This window comes from Harpegnathos saltator, unplaced genomic scaffold (assembly GCF_003227715.2).
Source record: "Harpegnathos saltator strain DR-91 unplaced genomic scaffold, Hsal_v8.6 scaffold536, whole genome shotgun sequence".
Lineage (NCBI taxonomy): Eukaryota > Metazoa > Arthropoda > Insecta > Hymenoptera > Formicidae > Harpegnathos > Harpegnathos saltator.
Window position 1 is genome coordinate 582,449 of NW_020230356.1, and position 22,425 is coordinate 604,873.

The 22,425-nt window shown below is 54.0% G+C and overlaps 1 protein-coding gene across 2 annotated transcripts; it reads right to left on the bottom strand.

The window, feature by feature from the left end:
• Positions 1 to 5,741: 5,741 nt before the first annotated feature.
• On the bottom strand, positions 5,742 to 20,776 carry LOC105188023 (mediator of RNA polymerase II transcription subunit 15). Of its 2 annotated transcripts, XM_025303193.1 has the most exons (3): positions 20,673 to 20,776; positions 7,037 to 8,240; positions 5,742 to 6,952 (listed from the first exon to the last, which is right to left on the bottom strand). In XM_025303193.1, exons 1-3 carry the CDS (start codon positions 20,688 to 20,690, stop codon positions 6,570 to 6,572), a joined length of 1,605 nt encoding a protein of 534 aa, XP_025158978.1. In that variant the 5' UTR covers positions 20,691 to 20,776; the 3' UTR covers positions 5,742 to 6,569. The 2 variants fall into 2 exon arrangements, with proteins under 2 accessions (XP_025158978.1, XP_011147534.2); XM_011149232.2 differs by having other exon boundaries at positions 5,742 to 8,240.
• Positions 20,777 to 22,425: the final 1,649 nt, after the last annotated feature.

Sequence of the window (22,425 nt, forward strand, 5' to 3'; positions counted from 1 at the left end):
CCTTGTCCAGAAAGAATTCGTCGTAAAAAGCGCGGAATACAATACCTGGGAAAATAGACAACATTTAATTACAAGATATCTTCACTAAATGTAAATTTTATTTATTATACGCCAGATAATGCGAGGTATCAAGTAACGCAATTACGACAGATTTCCCAGATATGAGTGATGTTATCGTTATCGCCGTCAAAAATCGCATATTGTTTGTCTCTCCGCGGACGCAACTACGAGGAACTGACTTCGCGTAACGCACATACAATGAAAACGGCGGGGCGACGCTCCATGAGGAAATTATTGCAATTAGATTACTTCAGAGGATTATGAGCTCGCAATTGTTATCTTTGTGTATCCACCGGGTCCTTCGTTCGAGTTAGCGCTCGCTAACTTCACGTCGGCCATGTAGCGCATCTAACTGCCATAAATGCCGTCGTTAAATCATGCCGATCTACGTATTCACCGATCTACGGTGAGAGTGGCAAAAACGGGGATTGGTCGTCATATCCTTTTGACATTTGCCGTGTAGGACGGAGGATGTTGCGCATAAACGCCGTACCGCGCTCTCTTCTTGCCACTCCGCGGCGGATCGAGCGGCGTTGACACTTCGCTAATGACGCCAGCGTGTATCTGTCCAGCTGTTCCAGACGATGGTTTCCGATGGTTGCTCATTTTTCTCAGTCGCGACGGGACGCAATTGACGCCTCGGCTCGCCACAGAAACGTCTCTTCGCCTCTAACAGAGGCGTGTAGATCGTTAAGAAGTGTCCCCAACTAGCACATTGACGCAAATAAACATTTTTACATTCGGCAGCTTTCCTTAAATTACCAGTTTTGTTCACGATCTCTCGTGTGCGGTGTGTGAAACGCCGTAATTATTGGATATCTCAAAGTACGCGATGCGTGCGATGTGCTGCAATTCGTTTGCCGCTGTGAGATTTTATTGCGGCACGGGGGATAACTTTTCGTTATCGCTAATTCATCGTTCGCTCAACGGCGAAGTAGCATTTTACGGTAATTACGTAGTTGCTTAGGTGATACTTAGGAATTCTCGCGAAACACTGGGATTGCGTAGGGATCGCGGAGATACGCGGTCGTTTGTTAAATACGATAGCAGCAATTGTCTCGCTCATCCTCTACCGGTAAAATGGAGAGCGCGTTTAGAAAGCAGCGGTGAAACTTTCGCTAACAACCTGCGGCTTGCGTTAGCCGCAAAACGATGAAACAAATCGTGACCTATGGTTTTACGGCTCGCCGAGATGAAGTTCAAGGTTGCGCGTTGAGCTATAAAAGATATTCCTGTCGTATCACACTGATCAAGAATAAGGATATACTTGTCCCTGTTTACCACACATGTTCGTACCGTATCGTACCGTAATCGTCACTCGTACGAATATCGCGGGTGATGCACTTTTGCTGACAAACTCACGCTGGCAAGCGCCGCAAAAAGGAGAAAAGAAGATTACGCTGCAATTTCGAGACGAATCTTCCGAAATGAATTTACAATTGTCCGAAAATCTTCCTCTCGCGTGGAGTGATTGTCATTTCGGTGAAAAATGGGTGAGAAATGGTACACGGAAAATAAAATGCTATTGTCATCAACAGCATCGGTGTAATTGTAATAAATCTTATTAATTTAAAAGCGATAATAATCAAATAAAATGTCATTCTCTTGTTTTGATAATCGATGCTTTTGAATCAACAGCACGATCATGTAGTTGGGACGTGTAATTGAATCAATGCATTTATCTTTTTTAATTCAATTAAATTTTATTTTTAGCGTACGAGTGAATCAAACTGGTTGGTCTCCCTCAAGCTAGTCAATTCGCTCGATCGATCGAACACCGCGCATTCACCGATTCTGAATTCACCCGTGCAATTATTTTCCCTTCCCGAAATGCATCATTCCGCGGCAGGAAGCACGGCCATCGCGAGGCAGGCGATAGAACTCGATACACCTCGTCGATATACAGTGTCGAGAATAAATCACCGATCCAATTTACCGTCGTGATTGTATCCACGCGCGCACGTTTCGGAAATTAGATAATATACTTGGAAATGGCCAGCCATAAACCGTCTGGCGTGGTTTGATTTAACACTTCGCTCTCGACCCTTTCATTTTCGAGATGACTTTCACCCGGTCGCTTACAATCTACTTTTACCGTAAAATCGAAACGTGCGCGCCGGATAATACGTATCCTTGTTTATTAAGGTATCGCTTTCGACGCGCGCGTTTATTGTATATTCAAATCGGCAGACGGAAAAATTCACGCGGGATTCATGATTAACGGCGTTACGAAAGACCCGCGTTCGGGGACCGTTCCATTGAAATCGACATTTCATTAAGATTACCTTTCAGGCGAAACCGGCATCTCGCACGGTCATTATATGATTTCGCATATCGAAGTTGATTGGATACGCAAGGTGACCGGACGGAATAAGATGCAACCCAATCTGCATGAGATTTATCTAACCTTTTCAGCAACGGTTCTTCTCTCTCAAGCGGCCGATGCACAAAGGGACGCGTTAAATGAAAGACGCAAGACGCGATAGGAGCGTTCCCGCGGCGCGACTTGCGAAATTGCGCTGAAAAGTTGCATTTTTGCAAACCGCCGTCCAAAACATGAACCCTCGGACGTGCCTGCGGGACGTTGGCGCGCGCGTTGCGGAACAATGCGTTGTGTGTGTGATTCGCGAGCGGCGAGCGGTGAACGCGCCGATTGTTCAGCCGCGAACGTCCGTCCACGAGTTCATGTCGGCACGTGGTTCATAATCGGAGCGGAGAAACCGCCGCAGGTGGATAACACGTAGCGGTCGTGACGTAACGGCCGTTTGTACACGTCGTGCACGACGCCGCCTTTCCCACTTTTCTCATTTCTTCTTGCGGAAGCGGCTCGCGCGTGTTTAGCCGCGGCAAGCAGCGCGTCGTCGGGTGTCGGCTCGTTAATTTCGCCTCGTAAGAATCGCACGTAAAGTTTCGCGCGCGTCCGGCGATGCACGAGCGAGAGACCCGGAGGACAAATCGTGCGAACCAACATCCCGCTCGTTCCGGCGCAAACGACGAGTCTTATCGAACGAACGGGTGGGAGAGGAGGGGGGGAGAGGGGCGAGGGGGAGAAACTATAAAGCACGCAGTTGTTTGTATTTTATTTCATTAGACTGCTCGTCGTAAGATAGAGTTATACATGAGAATCCGTACTTATAAATCCTGCCGCCGCGTCCTGGCGAAGGAATATTTATGAACCGAGGACAATATAATTCATTCGCATGCTCGGTATTACATCGAAATAACGTAATTTAACGCCGAGAGACCGTACACACAGGCGTATCTTCGCTTTCATCGCGCGGAAAAGTCAAAAGCGGGATTACGTGAGCGCGAGATCCGTTACAACCGTTGGCTAATGAATTCTACGTTTATTATACACGCCTTTATCATCTCCTCCCGATTCGCGCGTTCGCGACGGGAGGATGGAATGAGATATCAATCGTTCGTCGCGGATGTATCCGTCGCGATTTCATCGAGTTATCCGGCGTATATCGAGGCGTCCGATACGCCTATTCTTCAATCTCCGTTCGTGCGAAACGAGCGAAAGCAAACGATTGGCTGGGAGATTGGGGGAAATGAAGTGACGGCGCAGAGCAGATTTTCGCAGTGATACTTTTCTTTCCATTACGTTTACAAATAATACAAAAAAAAAAAAAGAGAAAACAACTTTAACGCAAGACTCTCCCTCACGAAGATTTTTATGCGCATTTATTGTGCGTATATGTCGCTAAGTAGCCGCTATGCGTTAACGCTAACAAGGGTAGTATTTACAGTATGAGTAGACAACCGCCGCTTCGAGCCCGTCGTAACAACGACACGATCGCGACGAAGAGTCGCCACGGAATCGTCGATCGAGATGGAGAAACTGTCCAAGGCGCTACAGCCACTATGTTGCATTTTATGGATCGTAACGATGAGAGAGAGAGAGAGAGAGAGAGAGAGAGAGACAAAGTTACCAAAGGAGCCAAACAACTTGTGCTCTTGGGAAAGCAAACAAACGGACGGTTAAATCCTCGGATTGATTTTTCGGATTAATTTCGAAAGGCTTTCTTGTCGTCTGACCGCAAACTACGTGATCGCCGACAAAGTGGTCGCCTTCCGTTGCGCTTCCGTCGAAGAGAGATCGCACGAAAGATCCGCGGCTGAAACATGACAGACGTCAGACGTTTGGGCTATTTTTAGTAATTAACGATTATGACGTCGCGCTGGGAGCGATTTCATCGCCATACGGAGCACGCGCTGCCGTCTCTTGGCATCTGATATATATTTCCGCGAGCTCGAGTCGAGTCGCGAGGAGGAGGAGGAGGGGAGGGGAGGGGGGGGGGAGCGGAAGGGGGCATTAAACTCGAATCGATTCTCACACTTGTGACAGAGAATGCAAATAGAAAGTCCACGGCGGCTCAGGAGCGAATAGAATGTTGTCCCTACGGACCAGACCACGCCAATAAGAGCATATTGCGGTTTCCCCGACGGCCGGCTCGCGGTGAACTCTACCCGCGGCGCGCTTGCAAAATTCCGCGCGTTGCAAAAGGCCGAGCGCACTTCCTACCGACTGACGTGTCGGATATTAGAACTATTGCCGGGTTCGAGCGAGCGAGTCATGCGCATACATCCGCGACGCGAGACACGGAATCGCAATAATGCCGAAATCACAGAAGCTCGGAGAACGCCTGAGGAAAGCATCTAATCAGCTCGACGCGATTTAACGACTCGCGATGTGACCGAGTGAGATCAAGCCGGATTCGCGATTTCGAATATTGCGATCTTTAATTCGAAATACCGCGTGATCGTTTCGAAAAATGTACAGCAGGCTTGCGCGCTTCATCCGCGATGATTTTGCGACAAGTCGGCAAAGTCGGCGAGACTATCAAGTACGCGGAATCGGACGGAGGATTTCTTCTCCCGAATTCTCGCGTTCATCGGCTCGTGCGTGACACGTCCTCCGGCTCGAAGGCAGCTCGACGCAACGCGCGCGCGCGCGCAGATTTGATTCGACTAATTATCCGCGTAGCGTCTGATCGCGTTTCACTCGGCTTTCATGCGACTCGTCGATCCCACGTCGAATCGACGACGTTTTGTAACCGAGTCGCGCTCTCGAACGTGGCTTATTACGTGGCTCGACTCGGCAGGGTCGTGCGTGATAAAAGGTCCGCGGCTGTGTTCCGCTCGTGTCGCTGAATCTCCACGGGTACCTACGACAGCACGGCGTTAGGGACCCGCGCGAGGAATTGCCACGGTAATACATCGTACACGTGCGTGCGTGAGTATTGCGTCAGGTCGTTGGCTTTCACTCGTCGGTAACGTGCCTCATAAACGTACACGATACCGGGCTGAAAAGAAGTGCTCTCGGAATCCTGGCCTGAGAAACCTGGCAAGGATCGCGGCTCGCGGCGTGAACTCGACGCGCGGGCTCAATGCTGTCGCGCTGTTTTTCAAACTACTTCGATGAACGTTTCGCCCGCCGAAACATGGCCGGGCCGGGTCTAAAGCCGGGTCTTCCTCTGTAGGCCCGAAACCGAACGTACAACGAGAGATCGTCCACGGCAGCTGTGGGAAGCTCAGAAAAGAATAAGAAGAAGAAGAAAGAATGGTAAGGCGAAGGTGAAATTTTGCGTCACGTATCGCGTTATTTGTCACCGGCTCTCCGCGTCGCTCGCTGATCGCGTTCTCCGCCGGCCGTTCGCTTCGTCGTACGCGCGCGCACGGTTCCTCCTCTTTTCGATATCACACACACACACACACACACATACACACACACACACACACACGCGCGCGCGCGCGCGCGTCGGTCGCCTTAACCTTCGACACGAGCGGACGGTTCTCCGACTGCGCGTGCACGGCTAATATCATCGATTGCGCCTTGACCAAGACGAGCGGACGCGTTGAAGGGAAAAGCGAACGGGGTCGAATTGTCGGAAAGGCTGCTGGGAACAAGACAATTCGGTAGGTCCCTCTCTTCTGGAGAACGAAAGTTACGTGAAGCCGAGCCCGAATAGTTGCGATAAGAAAGATCGAAGTGTCTCTCTACGATCTCGACGTTAAGCTGAGAAAGCCGCAAGCAGCAGGGCCCTGTTGCGCGACACTTTTCACCGCAATCGCGCGTTCGCGCCTTTCTCGAGGAAGAATGCGCGAGGTTTATCGAATATGGCGGACATTCCACGTGCGCAGCAACGCGTGCACGTCGAAGCGGCCGTGCGCGGGCCGTTCACTCGGCGGCGGTAATGTACTTCGTATATATTATCCAAGCTTCAGCCTGCCATCGCACGCACGCGCGATACATGTGTATAGATGTTTATATATTATTATATATTTATACCTTTATACGCGCGCACACGTGCGCGCATAGGCACGTATCCTCGACACGTGCGCGCACGGGCCGTCGTGAGAGGATCCATCAGCGCGGGATCGGCCGCGCCGCGGCTCGGCTCGCGAGGCGCTCGGGACAAGTGCCGAGTGATAAATACCGAGGGGACGATTCGAGAGAGACCGGGAAGTGGTTTGAAGTCACCGCGACATTTTCAGGGAGCGTGTCAGTAATTGGCAGCGCCTCCCCGGAGAAACTGATCGATCTGACCTACTGAGAGGGACGTGCTGGTGGCGGCCGAGGGCTTCAACGACGAGACGTAATAGAACGCCTGGGGTTCCCTCTGTGACTCCAGCAGCTGGAGCCTGTGAGGCTGCTGCTGCTGCTGCTGCTGCTGCTGCTGCTGCTGCTGCTGCTGGCGGCGTTGCTGCTGCGCGTAGAGCTGCTGGGACTGCTGCAGTAGCTGCGCCTGCTGCTTCCTATAGAGCACCTCCTGCGGCTGGGCTACGGTGGGGGTGGGTGCCGACTGGGCCTGCTTGTACACCGGGGCCTGACGCTGCTGCTGGAGCTGCTGCAGCTGCTGCAGACCGAGTAGGGACTGGGGCTGGGCTACGAACGGTTGGAGTTTGTGACTGAGGCTGAAGTCACCCACGGTCTGGGGCAGAGTCTGATAAAGCTGGGTATTGTACTGACCGGTCGCGGGATCGTACACGAGCTCCGACTGGTAGATGGGGTCTGCGGCTGCGGCGGCGGCGGCGACGGACGTTTGACCGGTCAGCTTAACTCTCGAGGTTTGGGGCGAGGCTTGCGCCTGGGGCCTGGGGGCGACGGACACGCCGACAGTGTTCACGTAACGCTCGAGCTCGGCGGCGAAGTCGAGGTGGGGTGTGCTAGCGGCGGTCGTGGTGCGCAGCTGGGGAGACACCGTGGCCGCGTGGCGACTGGGGGTGTAGACAAGACCGGGGCGCTCGGTGCTACTAGGGGAGACGTACTGCGCCGCCACCTGGGCTACGTGGGGTCGCGGGGTTATCGCTACCGACTGGGGTCTTGGGTGCCGGGCCACCGGTCGACGTGTGGTCGTCTCGAGCGGCTGATAGACGGTCGAGGCGACGGTGGGCTGACTACGGAGGACGGGCGCCCCGGTGGTCTGATATTGGGCCGTCGGGGTGGAGGCTAACCTATAGAGAGCCGGGTTGGGGGACGGCGAGGACTCGTACAGCGCGGTGGAGGGTGTGACTTGTACCAAGGTCGTAGGTCTCCTGAACGCTGAGGGTCGCAGCTGCGGCTTCAGCTCCTCTTCCAGCTCTTGGCTGGCGTCGTCGTCCAGCTGATACTCCGTCTGGAATATCGTGGTGGGTGCTCGGGTCGTCGATGGCTGCTGGTACGTCGGTCTCACCGCGATGGGTCGTGGTACCGGCCTGACGGCCGGGTAATTCGCCGGGCCGGAGAGCTCTTCCTCTTCTTTCTCCGGCAGCTCCTCCTCTTCGTCCTTGGGCGCGTTGGGGTCGCAGGGGTTGCCGGATACGTAAGTGAACTCTCTCTTGTTGCCGTCGGGATCGATGTAGCCATATTTGCCACGTACGACGCAGTCGGTGCCGCGAGTCTCCTCCTTGAAGGAACCGTCGGCCGCCTCGTAGCCGAACGTGAAGGACCCGTCGTCGTTGACCTTGTTGTAGTTTCGAATGGTTTGCACCGGCGGCGGCTTCGACGCATGCAGCGTGTCCTTCGAGCGTGGCGAAGGAAGCGCGCGGGTGCGCGGCTGGTAGACCCCCACGAAGTCGTCCTCGGCTGCCTGGTTGTCCTCTTCTTCGTAGTAGACCTGAGGTGCCGCCACGCGAGGCCGGAGCTGCGGAACTCGCCCGGCTTCCGTTAGAGCGAGTAGACACGCCGGGATTACCTGCGAATGGAGAAGGATCTTTATTACGAGACTGCCTGCCCGAGGGCTCTCCGCTATGTCCGTATTTTAATATGATGCGACGTTACGCGTGCTGCGCACGGAAGAAAGCGGCCGCGGCGCGACTCTCCGATTAGAAATTTTCAGAGGAGTTCCGGCAGAGGAGGGGGCGGCTTCAATTGCCGGTAGAAACACGAGATTGCAGTTTCTGTTACAAAACTCACATGTTCCGGACTTTTGTTTTTATTAGCGTGTTCAACATGTGCGTACGGAAGCTCTTTTCGGTATCTTTCTCCTGTAAAACATTCTTCTACAAATACGCGGAGACCAGCCGGTGAGTGTCAAAACGGCGAGTCTTTTGCGAACGACATTTACAGCTTCCTTTATCGCGATAGTAACGACACGATAGACATAAACATAACACGACTCGCTCCTAGTTTTCGACATTCCTCTTCTTATAAGAAGAGTCACACGCACGTCTCAGAGGCCGGCAAATGTCGGCAAATAATCAACCGAAGCAAAGAATCATAAAAATCAAAGCGTGAGTCAGTGAAGCGGAGCGCCTCGGGAACGTTCACAGTTATCCCGTTGTCGCTTTCGCAACAACTTTGGAAGCCATCGGTCTCGATCCTAATCATTCGCGATGTACGTACAATTCGCGTCGGCCCTCCATCTTTATGTCCGATCGTGAACGTTCAAGACTCTAAGAGCCTTTATTGATTGATAGTCACTGGATTTGTTTCTCCTCCATAATTCCACCACGCTTGGGACGCGATCATTTCGCGTCTATTTACGTAAAAAATATGCGACACGAAAACAGATGATCTGTATCCGATAACGAAGACATCAAGGATCGATTCTGGAAGTCTGGAGCGTTTCCGCGCGGAAATCTAAGGTAAACGTCCCAATGGCCAGACACGTTTTACTTTGGAAAAAAATATTTACTATTTATTTTAACAATAACGAGTGATAAAATAATTATTGTAAGAAGAAACTCCAATATTTGACGATTAGTTGGAGAGAAATATACCCAATACTTGATACTTTTGTATTAAGATAAAGATTAATTAAATAAGTATGCATCTATAGTTTGGCAAAATAATGGTCAATCGGAATTAACAAATTCTTTAAGAGATAGCATCTGTATTTATATTATTTCCCGTTAGCACATACTAATTTTCTAATTGCGCTCAGACACTTGGACAAATTATATCCGAATATTGGTAACCGTAATCTTCTATTTCAATCGTCCGCTCGTCACTGCGTACATTAATGCGCCTCATTAATTGTGCAAATATTTCGTTAATAATAGACGTGTACATTGGTTTTAATTATTTTTCTCTACCTAAGGGAATCTTAAGTTCTCGAATAAGTGCAAATATTTACATCAAAACTATTCTTAATATTATATATCGTATTCTTCGTGCCGACCTACGCTTAAATCGCGCCTGATTACCGGGACATTTATCTTAACGGCGCGTTCGACGGCGGCGTCAAGTAGAAACGCGCGGTGCATGTCAGACACACGCGCGAGCCAACGCGCGGTGTCTTGCACGCGCAGCGAAGGAGGAAGTAGTTTGATCGTGTCACGCGAGAGGTGTGTAATCGAAATTGCCGGAGCCCCGGCTGCCGATCAGGCGCTGTGCCCGGCCGTGAAACCGGATCTGCATCGCGGAGGTACGCTTACAGGGCAATAGGAAGCAGAAGAGATGGAGAGAGGAGAGAGCGAGTTTCGCGGATCGGTGAACGCGCTCGTGTACGCGCGAGCGGCAAAATTCCTTATCGCCCGCTCGAACGCGACCGAATGGCCGGCAGTGCGCGCGGCTGTTAAGCGCGAGCACGAGCGCGCCCGACGACGTCGTAAAAGGTGCAGCTTGCTAGATTGCATCTGGATCTGAAGCGGGGCGGGGTGTACGTAAGCCCGCCGCGCGCGAGAATTTCCGCCTGTCGAATACGCGGACTTTGCGAATTACGCTCGGCACTCCCGGCGAATTGCCGGCGCGCACCGCGGCGAAAATCAGGCAGCCCGAGTCGCGCGCCCGTGCTGCTGAAACGCTGAATTTCTAAAAGTCAAATTTCGTATTTTTCCGACCGGCTACCGGCTAACGTCCGACGTTGCACTTTTGAATTCAGTTCGCTACCAACGTCCGCCGATTTGCAACTTCATCGGATTTAGCTCGCGCTTTTGTAGCGCCCGTAGCGCTCAGGTTTCCTTATACCGCCGTTATTTGTTACCTCAACACGCCTCATGTACCGCCTCCTCCTCGTCGTCTGTGCGCGAACTCGTTATCCGGCTGAATAATCACTCGAACGCCTCCTCGACGTTTCCCAGCTCGGCGCCGTTCTCTCCGTCCGTCCGCGGAGTCGAATCTGCATAATCGCACGAGCGCGCACGCGCGCGCGCGAAGCGTATTTTTACGCTCACGCGCGCCATTCTTCACGTGGCTGACCGCGCGTCCTTACTCCGACGAAACGTGGTCTCAACTTCCGGTAAGGCGGCTCGGTGGGAACCGCCCCGGCGCGCACACGTGTTACGTAATTTCTACTACTCGGCTGACCCGAATACGGGGCGAGGCAGGAGCAGCGCGGCTCGCTCGCTTGCTCGCTCGCTCGTTCGCGCGCGGCGGCGGCGGCCGCGGCGGCTCTACCGTGAGAGAGAAGGAGATTCAGATTCAGAACGTCGTAACTCGGCGCATGTTTCGCCGTCGCTTCTGGATCTCCTTGAACCGAGCCGGGAGCAGAACGCCGCTGCGCGCACAAAAGACCGGCGGTACCACGCCTAGCGGCGACGAGAGAGCCACAGGAAACACCGCCGTGTAGCTGCTCCTCCGAGCGCGTGAAGAAAAGGCTGGCACACGCGAGAGAGAGAGAGAGAGAGAGAGGAGGGGGGAAGAAGAAAAGCGACGGTTGTTCTCGCCTCAGTCTATTACGTCTTCGACGTACGCTCGCGGGTTGGGAGAGCGCGTGTTGCCTTTGTAACTTCAGTTGCGGACTTCAGTCGCGACGCGTGGAAGGGGTTGAGGGGTCTTTCTTTCGCGTTTCTCAGGTGTCTCACACCTGCGTGTGTGTGTGTGTGAGACTCGATCGATCGCGCCTCGTCGCGCGATGTCATTAATAACATCGACGCGAGATACACCGCGAGTGTATCCTCCTCTCGAGTGCCCTCTATCATCCTCGCTCTCAATCTCCGCGTTTATCGTTGCGCCAGCAATCACAGGAGCAACGAACGCACGAGCTCCGAGAGCCGCGAGATCTACACCGAGAGCGGTCGTTAGATCCCGCTCGATAACGTCCGTCGCCGGCGCTCTTTCAAACAGCCGGCGCGCCGGTCGAATGCTGATAAGATCGACTCGCTCGACTTCGCGATGACCTGATCGGGAATATTCGACGACCGCGCGTTGCTACACGCGCCGTCCTTGAGACGGAAAGGCACGTCGTCCTGGGACTTTCCAACGATACGGTATGCACCGTAGTGTCCGGGGCGTGCGTCGATTAATTTCCAGCCGATAAAACGCGCGCGCCGCCTTTCCTCGCGTCGACGACGACGACGACGACCACGTCGCTCGCTGACGAAACACCGGACCGAATTCGGCGCGTGTATGATAAATGGGCCCCGGCGGTGTCGCAAGCAGCGCGGAGGAACATACGAAAGTTGTCTGTCAGACGACTGCTGGAGCCGCGGGCGATCGGATCGATGTAGAGTCTCGTGGCAACATCAGCGGGCTCGATCAGAGCGCTGTTCGGCGGCGCGCAACTCCATTCCGCTTGTCCTTTCCTTTTCCATCATCCGCGAAACCGACGACCGGCGCGCGATTACGATTGTTCTCTCCGTGTCGCGGAGAGAAAGGAGAGAGGTTAATCGTTACGCAGAATTTCCCCGTCTCAGCTGGCTGAGGCTCGCTCAGCCCTCTCACCGTCCCGTTATCACCGTAATCACGAAGGCGTTATCAGAGTTGCCTCGACAACCGACTGTTTCTCAAAACACCCCGGTCTGAGAACGATTGAGAATCCGCTCGGCGGATTATCTAACCGACGCTCGCCAACGAAATCGGCTGCGTGTCCGCTTCCCTCAGCGAGTGCTCCCTGAAAATTGAAAAGGTCGGCCGCCGCCGCCGCCGATTCGCGATTATCGAGCTGTGCGAGCTGCGCGCACGGTGCTCTCTCGGGTTCCGACGAAATCGACGAGGATTTGCAACGTCGTCATTATCCTCGGCCACGGAACAGCGTGCGCGCGCGCGCGCGAGCGCAACTGTCCGGACCACTGAAGAAAGCGTGTACAGTCTAATGACTCCTCCGGTCTGGTTCGGGTTAGAGGAAAATCGTGACGCCGAGGTAGGGCTCTGCAATCAGCCGTTGTGGCGTGCCAGTCACACACAGTGAGAGGCACGGACACATTCGGTCGGGCCAGATCCAGTTGGGAGCAATCGGCCACGGCGCACCACGCCTCGTCTAAGTGAGCCCCGGAGCGGAGCTGTCTGGAGAAAGGGAGAATCGTTGCGTCGCGCCGCGCCGCGCTGTGCAAATTCACGCTCGCCTTAATAAACATACGTCTTGTTTTTGCGCGAGCGCCGTATCTGCGATTTCGATCGCTTCCGCGACGTTTTCGCGAAACCTCAGCATTGGAAGCTCGTGCGAACGGCGACGGTCGCCGCGGCGCAGGCGATGCGACGAGCGGTGGGGAATGTCATTTTTTATACTTCCGGAGGGTGACAAAAGTAAAGCCAAAACGTCCAGTCTTTCGCTTCCGGATCTCACTCGGATTGTACGGATTTAGGAGTGTAGAGAGATTAAAAATGAATCGATAAGTAAGAAGTGATTAATAAACTTCCGTACGTCCTGACAGATGTAGAGATGTGGGGAGCGGATAGTAAATAAATAATTACCGAGCGATTAGAAATTGATAAAATAAATATGAAACTCGAAATATGAGAATTGATGAAATAAAAAGCAACTTATAAATTCGCACACACCTTGACCCCTTCCGTGGCAGAGTAAAATTCGGTAAAATGCACCGCAACCGCCCCATAAAAAATGACGGAGCGGATTTTTTCAATAATTTGTATACTTCAGTTTTTTGGTCGCTGAAGCCGAATTTCAATATAGAAATTCACTAGATGTTTAACCGTGCCACTTACGGCACGGTTTTGGCTGGACGCACCCGGGTGCGTCCGTGCCACGGAAGGGGTTATTAATACTCGGTCGAACCCGCGCGAGAGCGCCCGCGACTACTCGCCGAAAGTCGAAGCGCTAAAAGGGCAAGTTATCAAGCGCCTATCAAGCTGATAGCGCTTGAGTTTCGAGCTGGCAGAACGTAGGAGTCCCGAGCCCACCTCGTGGGATCGATCATGCAAGCGGCCGGAGCCAATTACCGATCTATGATTAGCGATCTACGATTAGCGGTCTCGTAAGGCGCGCGCGCGCGCGCGCTCGTAGTCCGAGGAACGTTTTGCGGAGAAAAAGAAGACAGAAGCGAGGGAAGTCATTAAAGGCGTACTCGCGCGCGCGCGGGAAATACTGTTACCGAAGATTTGCAATAGCAGCCGTGCGGTCGAGCTAATGGCCGAACGGGGTAACGGTGGAAGAGTTTGCGCTCGCTCGCTCGCTCGCAGGAGCCAAAGCGGGACAGCGAGCGGTCCCTTTCACGGTGAAGGTGACGCGTCAGTTCCGAGACAAAAAGAAAACGAGACTAACGACACGACCGATCGCATTTTAACGAGCGCGTTCCCCCGATACGCACACTGATGCGCCGCGTGCATGCGTGTGTGTTTGTACACGCGTGCGTGTCCCCACATCCGTAAACAGATCCGTCTCTCGGCGAGCGCAGCTCGGCGCGGCGCGCAAGGAAGTAGTTGGGACAATTCGCCCGCGACTTTCCTCCGGCCGCAGATTTCCGCGGCGGAAGCTGCGTCGCGGTCACGAATTCGTTCCTGATTACCTGCCACGATCCAATTAGCCAATACCGGCGCGCGCATTCGTTATTACGTGCATGTATCCCCGCGCTTTCGACGCGATTAATCGCGCTGCACATGCGCGCGCGCGCGCGCGCGCGCGAGAGAGAGAGAGAGAGGTGAACCTGAGTATCCTCCGTCCGCTTGTTTTCCTCTACGTTTTTAGAAACGAAAGTAATGACGTAAAGCCGAGAGCGAGTAACGGTCGCCCCGCGGATGTGAATTTCCTATTCCGGCCGCGTTCGTCTTATTGACGTGATAAATAGCGCGCGGAAAGCAGCGGCAAGCGGCCCGAGAGTGCATGGAGAGCAGCGCTCGGCTCTTTCCTGCAGACGAGTGCAGTGTTATGAAACGGGCAAGAGGCGCGGTGAGATGCCGGACTCAGGTGCGAGAGCCAGTCGCGAGGGGAATGATCAAGGTGGGCAGGAGCGATCACGCGTGTACGTGCGATCGACAGGGGAATTCGATTCTCTCAAAGAGCTGTATGCGTAATAACCGTACGCGTACGCGCGAACACGTAGGAGGAGGAGGAGGAGGAGGAGGAGGAGGAGGTCACGTTCGACCTTGCGGTTTGGATTTCTTCTCACATATCTAGCAGCCGCCGGAGCGCAGCCGGCGGAATCGTCGTGGCGGCGGGATGAATCACGGCGCGGCGGATAAAAGAAGCGTGTTCAATCTGCCTCGTCATGAGAATCGAGCGATAACCGTGGCGAGCGATATCGACGAGGATAAACGCAACGAGGCTGACGCAAGCGCGCGGCCCAAATAATCCGTCGCCTCTCTGTAATCGTAGCTGGTTGCGCAAGGCACCCCGCCTCGAGCGGCTCGGGGGTTGCGTCTCAAGGTCTCGCACGAGTTCTGCGCTCGAGAGGAACGGGATCAGCACACCGGAGACACCGTAGACGTGGAGTTGCGACGTCGGTGCGGGGAAGCGTCTGTGACGATGGAAAGTTAGAGCAGGCAGCTAACCCCCCCCCTCCCCCTCGCCCCCGGTGAGAGACGCACGCCGCGACTGTCGAAACATTGATGATCCACGTGAGAGAGGAGGACATCTCGGTCTCCTCCTTTTTGTCGCACTCGGCTGCTTTTACGCGAGGGGCGGCGGAGGAAGAACACTCCCCCCTATGCAGATTCCGACGATAACGGACGTGTGAAAGAATAATAGTACACGGAGGCGTCGTGAGACAGTCACATTTATCATGAGCGAAAGTCACGCACGCGGGACATCCTGATTACGTGAACGCGGCCGCGTCGCGGAGGGCCCGCGAGGATGTAGATCGCCGCGCGAGAGACGCGCGACAGCCGGCTGCTTTCATTATCTAACGCCGTTATTTCCCCCCGGTGGAGTCGCCGTCGGTGTGCAGTCGCACGCCGCGACTTTCTCGCCGGAGGACGTCTCGCGATCGACGCACATCGGAAGGAGGAAGGAGGCGCGACGCCGAAGAAGCCGCGCGCTCGCGCGTCCTCGGCCCGGCTCGCGAGCGCGGGTATCCGGCGGAAGTGAGAACCGTCGGTGTCGGAGGCGAGAGGACGAGAAGCGTTCGCGCCCCGGCTGTACAAACGGCGCCGGCGCGCGATTGTTCTCGCGTAAGGTCGGAAGAAATATTTGAAAGTGCGGGGCGCACGTTCGCGTTTAACAACGCCGGGGAACGAGGTGGAATTCGCCGCTCGCAGTGCGGGTGGTTTCGCGCGTGCACTCGCGCGGCGAGAGAGCGGACGTGACTTGGTTGAGTATATGTGGGCGTCGGGCCCACATCGGCATGCCGATCGGCGTGCACGCTCCGACGACGTGCCCTTGTCTTTGGAGCCGGACGACGAGCGCGGCCGGCCGGTCTATTTGCGTTGCGTACAGTTCTATTTGCTCTCACTTTCTTCCGTGCGGCCGGAACGAAACTGCGCGCGAGCGCGACTCGTGCGTTTCGTATTTACAGCCAGCCAGCCAGCCAGCCAGCCAGTCAGCCGGCTAGCCAGCCAGCCGGCCAGCCTCGCTTGTAACTTTCGTTTTTCTTTATCGTTAGAATGTCAATCGGTCAGCGCTCGAGCACGTGCTTTTTCAGACTGCAGTTGAAAGGAAAGTCGAAAGCAGATTAGCATCGACACAGTCGCGCGCGGGCCTCTATCTCTGAATTTCTCCCACGCGTGTGCCTCCGTCTTATTAAGACGCCGATTATTCCACCCGCCTCTCGGCGGAAGCGAAAGACCGTCCCGTCCCGCGAGATTCTCGGGAACGCGCATCCCCGTGAGAGAACCGTGAGTGACGAAAGTTCGGAGGCTTTCCTCGAGCGTCCTCCTTCAAATCGCTTTTCCGCCGACGGATTAATTACATGGCGGGATCTCTCGAGCATCGCAGGGAGAAAGAGACAGGTAGATAGATAGTGTGTGTGAAAGAGAGAGAGAGAGAGAGAGAGAGAGAGAGAGAGAGAGACGCGAGATGGAGACGGCGTCCGTTCAAATTTTCACTTGAAATTAATCGAGACGATTTCATCGCTGTAATTGAGGGTTTCACTTTTATCGCCGGACGCCATCGCGAGCGCGCGCCGGTTCGCAACTGCGCGGCGCGCGCTCGCGAAAGACGCGCTCAGAGCCTCCGCGATATACTTTTCTACAACGTACCCTGCAACGCGCATATACAACGTATCGCTGCCTTACATGGCCGAGCTAATATGCGCGTCTGTAGGCTCGCGTGTGTGCGTGTCTACAATGCCGGGCATAATTATAACACAGCCACCACGTCGGCGGCGCGGCGCGTTTCGAAAGAGGACCGCTCGCGGTCGCTCGAAAGATCGGCATGCCCTTAATTTATGGATTTGCCCCAGCCTGCAGTGTTGCGATATCCTCTCGCTCTCACATTTTCTTCTGGTCTGGCTGGCTAATGAGACTCCGAGAGCGCCGTCGCTGCCGCGGCCGCCGTAGCCGCGGTCATGTGCAAAAACGGGAAAGCTCGCCTCAGAATGCTAATTAGCCCGGTAGTTACGACGATCTTTACGGAGCGCGCAGGAAACTCTGCGTAGTTTGCCAAAGGCTTTGCCGTTGCCGTCCGCTGACGGGGATTCACCGGAGCGCTCGATGGGCCGACATAATTAAGCAGCACGCGCGTTCGCGCTCGCGCTCGCGCTCGCGCTCGCGCGACAATCGACTTCCTCTTGCGCAACGACGTTGCGGCTGTAAAAAGCGACTCTAACAATCCGCAATCGGATGTTGACCAGCGTTGCCTTAAAGGCTCGTCGAAGGATTCGCGGCGCGGCGCGGCGCGGCGCGGCGGAGCGAAGCCGGTCCGCCACTCGAACGTCGTTTATCGCCGAAGAGTCGCAGAAAGCGGCCGAGAGATTTGCTCCTATTCGATGTATTAGCCTCGCTTTCGCAATTCGGCATTACCGCGGTTTCTCCCGTTGTCTGGTGGTTTCTCGCGCTCTCGGGAGCCGGGTTTCACGTCGACGGCGACGAGACGACGCGCTCGAGATCATCGCCGGCGCGGGAGCGTCGCTCGGTCGCGCGATAACCGACCGTTCTTTTTTTTCCCTTTTGCGCGCGCGACTCGCGCGACTGATCGCGTGCGTATCGTCCGTTCGTGCTCGAGCGAGTCCGATCGCGGGGAAAAAGCGATCGCGAAGCGGTCTTCGTGATAGAAGCTGCGTCATTGGAAACCGACGTTCTTTTCGGCCGCGGTCCTTTCTCGCGGCCCAATAAATCCCCCTCGCGATCGCTCCCGCGGTGAGAAGAAACGCGCATCGCCTGAGACGTTTCTGCTGCCTTCTGCTGCCGTCTCGCTCGCTGTCCCAGTAAGCCTTCTGTTCTGTAACCTTCAGCGGCGGTGTCGTTGTCGTTACATTGTTTCCTCACGTATGTATAATATACGATTGAGAAGCTGAGCGACGACAATGTAACGACAACGACATTGTCGTTGAGAGAGTTACAGCGCAGGCTGCAGAGATCGTGTTGCGCACACGTTTGCCGACTGCTGTCGTTTCTGGATGAGTCTATTGCGCAGGTGTAATCATCAGCTTGTTTTCTTTCTCTCTAAAGCACTGTCGAGACTCGAGGAGAAACGAGTACACCAAGTCGGGACTTGGTGGAATAAAGAGAAATGCGGTGCGGAGAGTGCGGCGGAAAGGAACAGGTCGCGTATGACGATAAAAAGAAAAAACAGCCGAGCCGATTGGCAGCGTGTCGCCAACGACGGACGTACGCGGAATAAGACAGCCCCTGGAAGAGACACCACCGGAGACGACATACCGATCGGGTGATACGCCGTGTCGCGCAAAATTCCGCGGAGGATTCGCGCGGAGAGTTCCGCGAAAAGAGACGTTCCATATTTGCAATCGGTGAAAGCGCCAGGCGAATCGAGCTATTCCGGGAGCACTTAAGCCGTCGATCGTTCGATCGTGCCGATTTCATGGCATCGACTCGAGGCGTTCCGATGGCGCGCACGCACGCACGCATGGGCTGTCTCGAGTTATCTCGAGTTGCCGGCTTGTCGCACCTGCGGGAATCCGAGCACGTCGCTCTCTCACAGGAAAGATCAAGGGGAAACCGACACTGTGTGTGTGTGTGTGTGTGTGTGTGTGTGTGGAGATCGCTCGTGAATAATTAATAAGCGTTTAATTGTCGCGCCGCCGCGTCGACTCGCGGGAAAAAAAGTATCGGAGAAATCGCCGCCGTTGATATCCCCGCGAGTGCGAGCGCGGTGAATTTTTACGCGTTTCTTCGCACGATTCGTGAATTACGCTCGCGGTGTGAATGCAGCGCGCGCGCGTGAGTGAAATCGTCGATTATTAAACGTTCTCGCAAGAAGTTGACAGGCGTCAGACTGCTTATGGGCGTAAGAACGCGCTGATAATTGATGATTGTGCGTTTTTCAACGAGCGCATGTACGTAACCAACGTACGGGGGAGCAGCATTAGTTATGCCGTTTAAGTCACAGCGGCAGTCGTAATCACAAAGATTTTACAGCCGGAGCAAGAATGCTCGTCGTGTCTCCAATCCGAGCGAGTGAGCGACTCCGGGCAGAAATTGCGAGTCGAGCGGCTAGCATGCTCGGCGGCAGTCATAACAATGCACCGGCGTATAATAGACGGAACTTTCACTATCAATCAAGAGAGCGTAATGAGCATGCTCGAAAAAAATGCAAGTCGCCAGGATGCTTCGAAAAAGGAGAAAAAGCGTGGCGAGCCGTAACGAGGTTATAGCCCACCGTAGCCCACCGCCCCCGCGACCTCCACCGCCGTGCGGTTGCGGTTCGTAGGTCTCCCTCCGAGGAGATGCCAGCCTCTGTTTCCCATTCAACAAAAGATTACGTTGCCCAACACGAGCCGCGGCGGTGGGTTCATTAAGGTAACGGACGGTGTCAACAACTGCCTGCCTGCCGTACAATTAATTCTCGCGACTCCGCGCGGGAAAAACCGTCGCAGCGAGTTTGGCGCTCGGCACTTTCCTCGGCCGACCTGGTGCGCCTTTCGCACGAGCGAGGGGGCTTCCCCCGGGAAAAATTCTCGCGGCCATATTCAGAACACCCCACGTCGTGGGCGGACACAATTCACTTTCAGCCGTTGTTAATCACGCAGCCGTCTATGAATTATAAGCGGCTTCACACGCGCTCGCGCTCGCGCGAGCCGCAACAATGGAGATATTATCGAGCTGCTGACTTTCCAGCGTTAACGACGCTTAAAATTTCATGCCGGTCACCACGCGGTGCCACACGCGGCGCAACGAGGAGACGTTTTCGAGACGTCGCGAGCTCGCGATTAACGTACGAAGGTGTGCTGCCGCTTTCTATCTGATGAGGCGCGACGAGAACGCATTGCGGAGCAACGTTAACGCCGATTTTTGAACACAGGTTTTACTCCCGCCGGTTTTACTGCCGCCGATCTCAATCTCGCGCGGAGAAGTCGAACGGCACCAGATACACGCGTATAATAATAATAATAATAATAATAATAATAATAATAATAATAATAATAATAATAATAATAACAACAATAATAAAGCCTGAATACAATTCTGAAGAGAAATCGAAAAGTGACGAGCGTACCGCGCGGCGGAGGCAAAAGAAAGAAATCTACAGGATTCGTTCTTAGAGAAGCAACGAGCGAAGCATCTTTCGCGGATCTCTTGGACGATTCACACACGTACACACGCACATCCACATGCACAGATATCTGTTAGTTCGAACAACTGTTCAACGGTATACGTAGAAACTCCATGTTCGACGCGCAGCGACATATATCAGGAATATGACAACGCTTAATTCATATGCGAATCATCAATCTCTCGAGCTGAGAGTCTCGCTTGTGCGGTACGACATCGAGTCACTTCACACAGTAAGACGAAGAGAAAGATGAAAAAGTAGCACAGACAAGTACAGCGAGCCGAAGTCGACAGCCGAAAAGTCGCCTGCCGTTCTCCAAAAAGATCAAGTGTGTGCGAATCGACCAAGCCAAGACGACGAGCCCCCCCCTGATCCGCCTAACAGAAATAAATCAGCACATACCAGCAATATAATCCTCATGGTGCACGCGTGGTGCGCGACGACGATGGGGGGAGGTGCGACTTGCCGGGGAACGGTCCTCCGAGAGTTTCACTGAGAGAGTGCAGCCGTATAGTACCGTGCTCGGTCCTTTATAACCTATACGAAGGCTTTTGCCTATAGTGGGGGCCCCGTCGAGTAGCGGCTACGTGTCCTCTTCGACACTTGCGACAGCCGCGAATTAGATCCCGGCTGGGCTGGCCCCCCGGGGGGGAACCGACGTGGCCATCATCGGCGAGCCGGGCCGCTCCGCAATTGCCATTGCCAAATTCCTCGCTGAGGAGTCGCCTGTGCATCGTCGCGCGGCCGTCGTCGCGCGGGGTCACGGGGGGGGAGAGGTGACACCCACGGGCCGCTGAAAGGAGCACCACCGGTCGCGGATCGAGCAGGGTCGTGAGAACCGCGTCCACGCGTGCAGCAGACAACGCGCCGTTCCACCTTGCGACCCGTGTCAAATTAGATCCGTCAGTCCGTATATCGAGTGGTACGAGGTGGAAAAGCGGCGAGGGATTACGGTATCCCCGGGCTGTTCGCCCGCTCGGCGATAATTAGCGGGCCGGCGCATTAATTATCGGCCGATTCGATATGTTATGACGTGCCGCGAGTCGCTTCCGTGTGTTGTATCCTATCGTTGTGCATACGCATCCGCCATGAACGCGTGGACATAATGACACACACACACACTCTCTCTCTCTCTCTCTCTCTCTCTCTCTCTCTCTCTCTCTTTCTCTCTCGCGAGAACGGCTGGCCGCCGAGGATTTTTCGCGATGAAATTGCGAGTGGCTGAAGGCCGGAGTTGTGCGCGCGGCTTCGTGCGATCGGCGGTACCTGCTTTTCTACGATCGAGTGATCGTGCAACATTCGACTTCTCCGTGCTTCAGCGCGAGCCGGCGAGCTCGCCGTCGCTCGCGAGGCTCGATTCGCGAAGAGCTGCTATTGTCTAATTACGACGCGGTGCGTGCAGTTAACACCTTTTGCGTGCGAACGCAAGCGCTGCGGCGTAGCGCTGCATCGCTACGAAAGTCTAGATCGAGTGATAGGGGGCCAGATCGAGCAGGGTCGTGAGAAAAATTTGTGCACGTGGGTGGATATCTTCGAGATACACTCGCGACCAATATAGGCTCCGTGGAAGCCGCCCGACACCTTCTCCTCGGTGTTTCGGCTCTAACGGTTCTTCATACACGATAACGATGGATATTTTAGTACTGATCGAAATGTAATACGAATCAGTAGAATCGTGCTGCAGCATTCGTTAATTTTTCGGCAGAATCACGAAAGTCTTGCAGATTCGGCGGTTCTATAAATTGGGAGAATTTTGTTTCATTTATTTATTTATTTATTTTTTTTCTTGGGAGATTCATCAAGACTAGACATATACGTGAGAGAGTTTATTTCAAATTTCCGCAGCATTCGTCAATCTTTTCATGGGAATGACGAAAATTTTGCAGACTCAGCGGCTCTATAAATTGGCAGAATTTTGTTTCGTTTTTCTTTTTTCTGAGATTCATCAAAACCAGATATATGTACGTGAGAATTTATTCAATATTTCCACAGCATTCGCTAATCTTTTGATGAGAATGACGAAAAATCTTGCAGATTTAGCGGTTCTATAAATTGAGAGAATTTTGCTTCTTTTCGTCGTCTTTTTTTTTTTCTTTTTTTTTTAGATTCATCAAGACTAGACACGTACGTATTGCGATAATTTGAAAAGAATTTT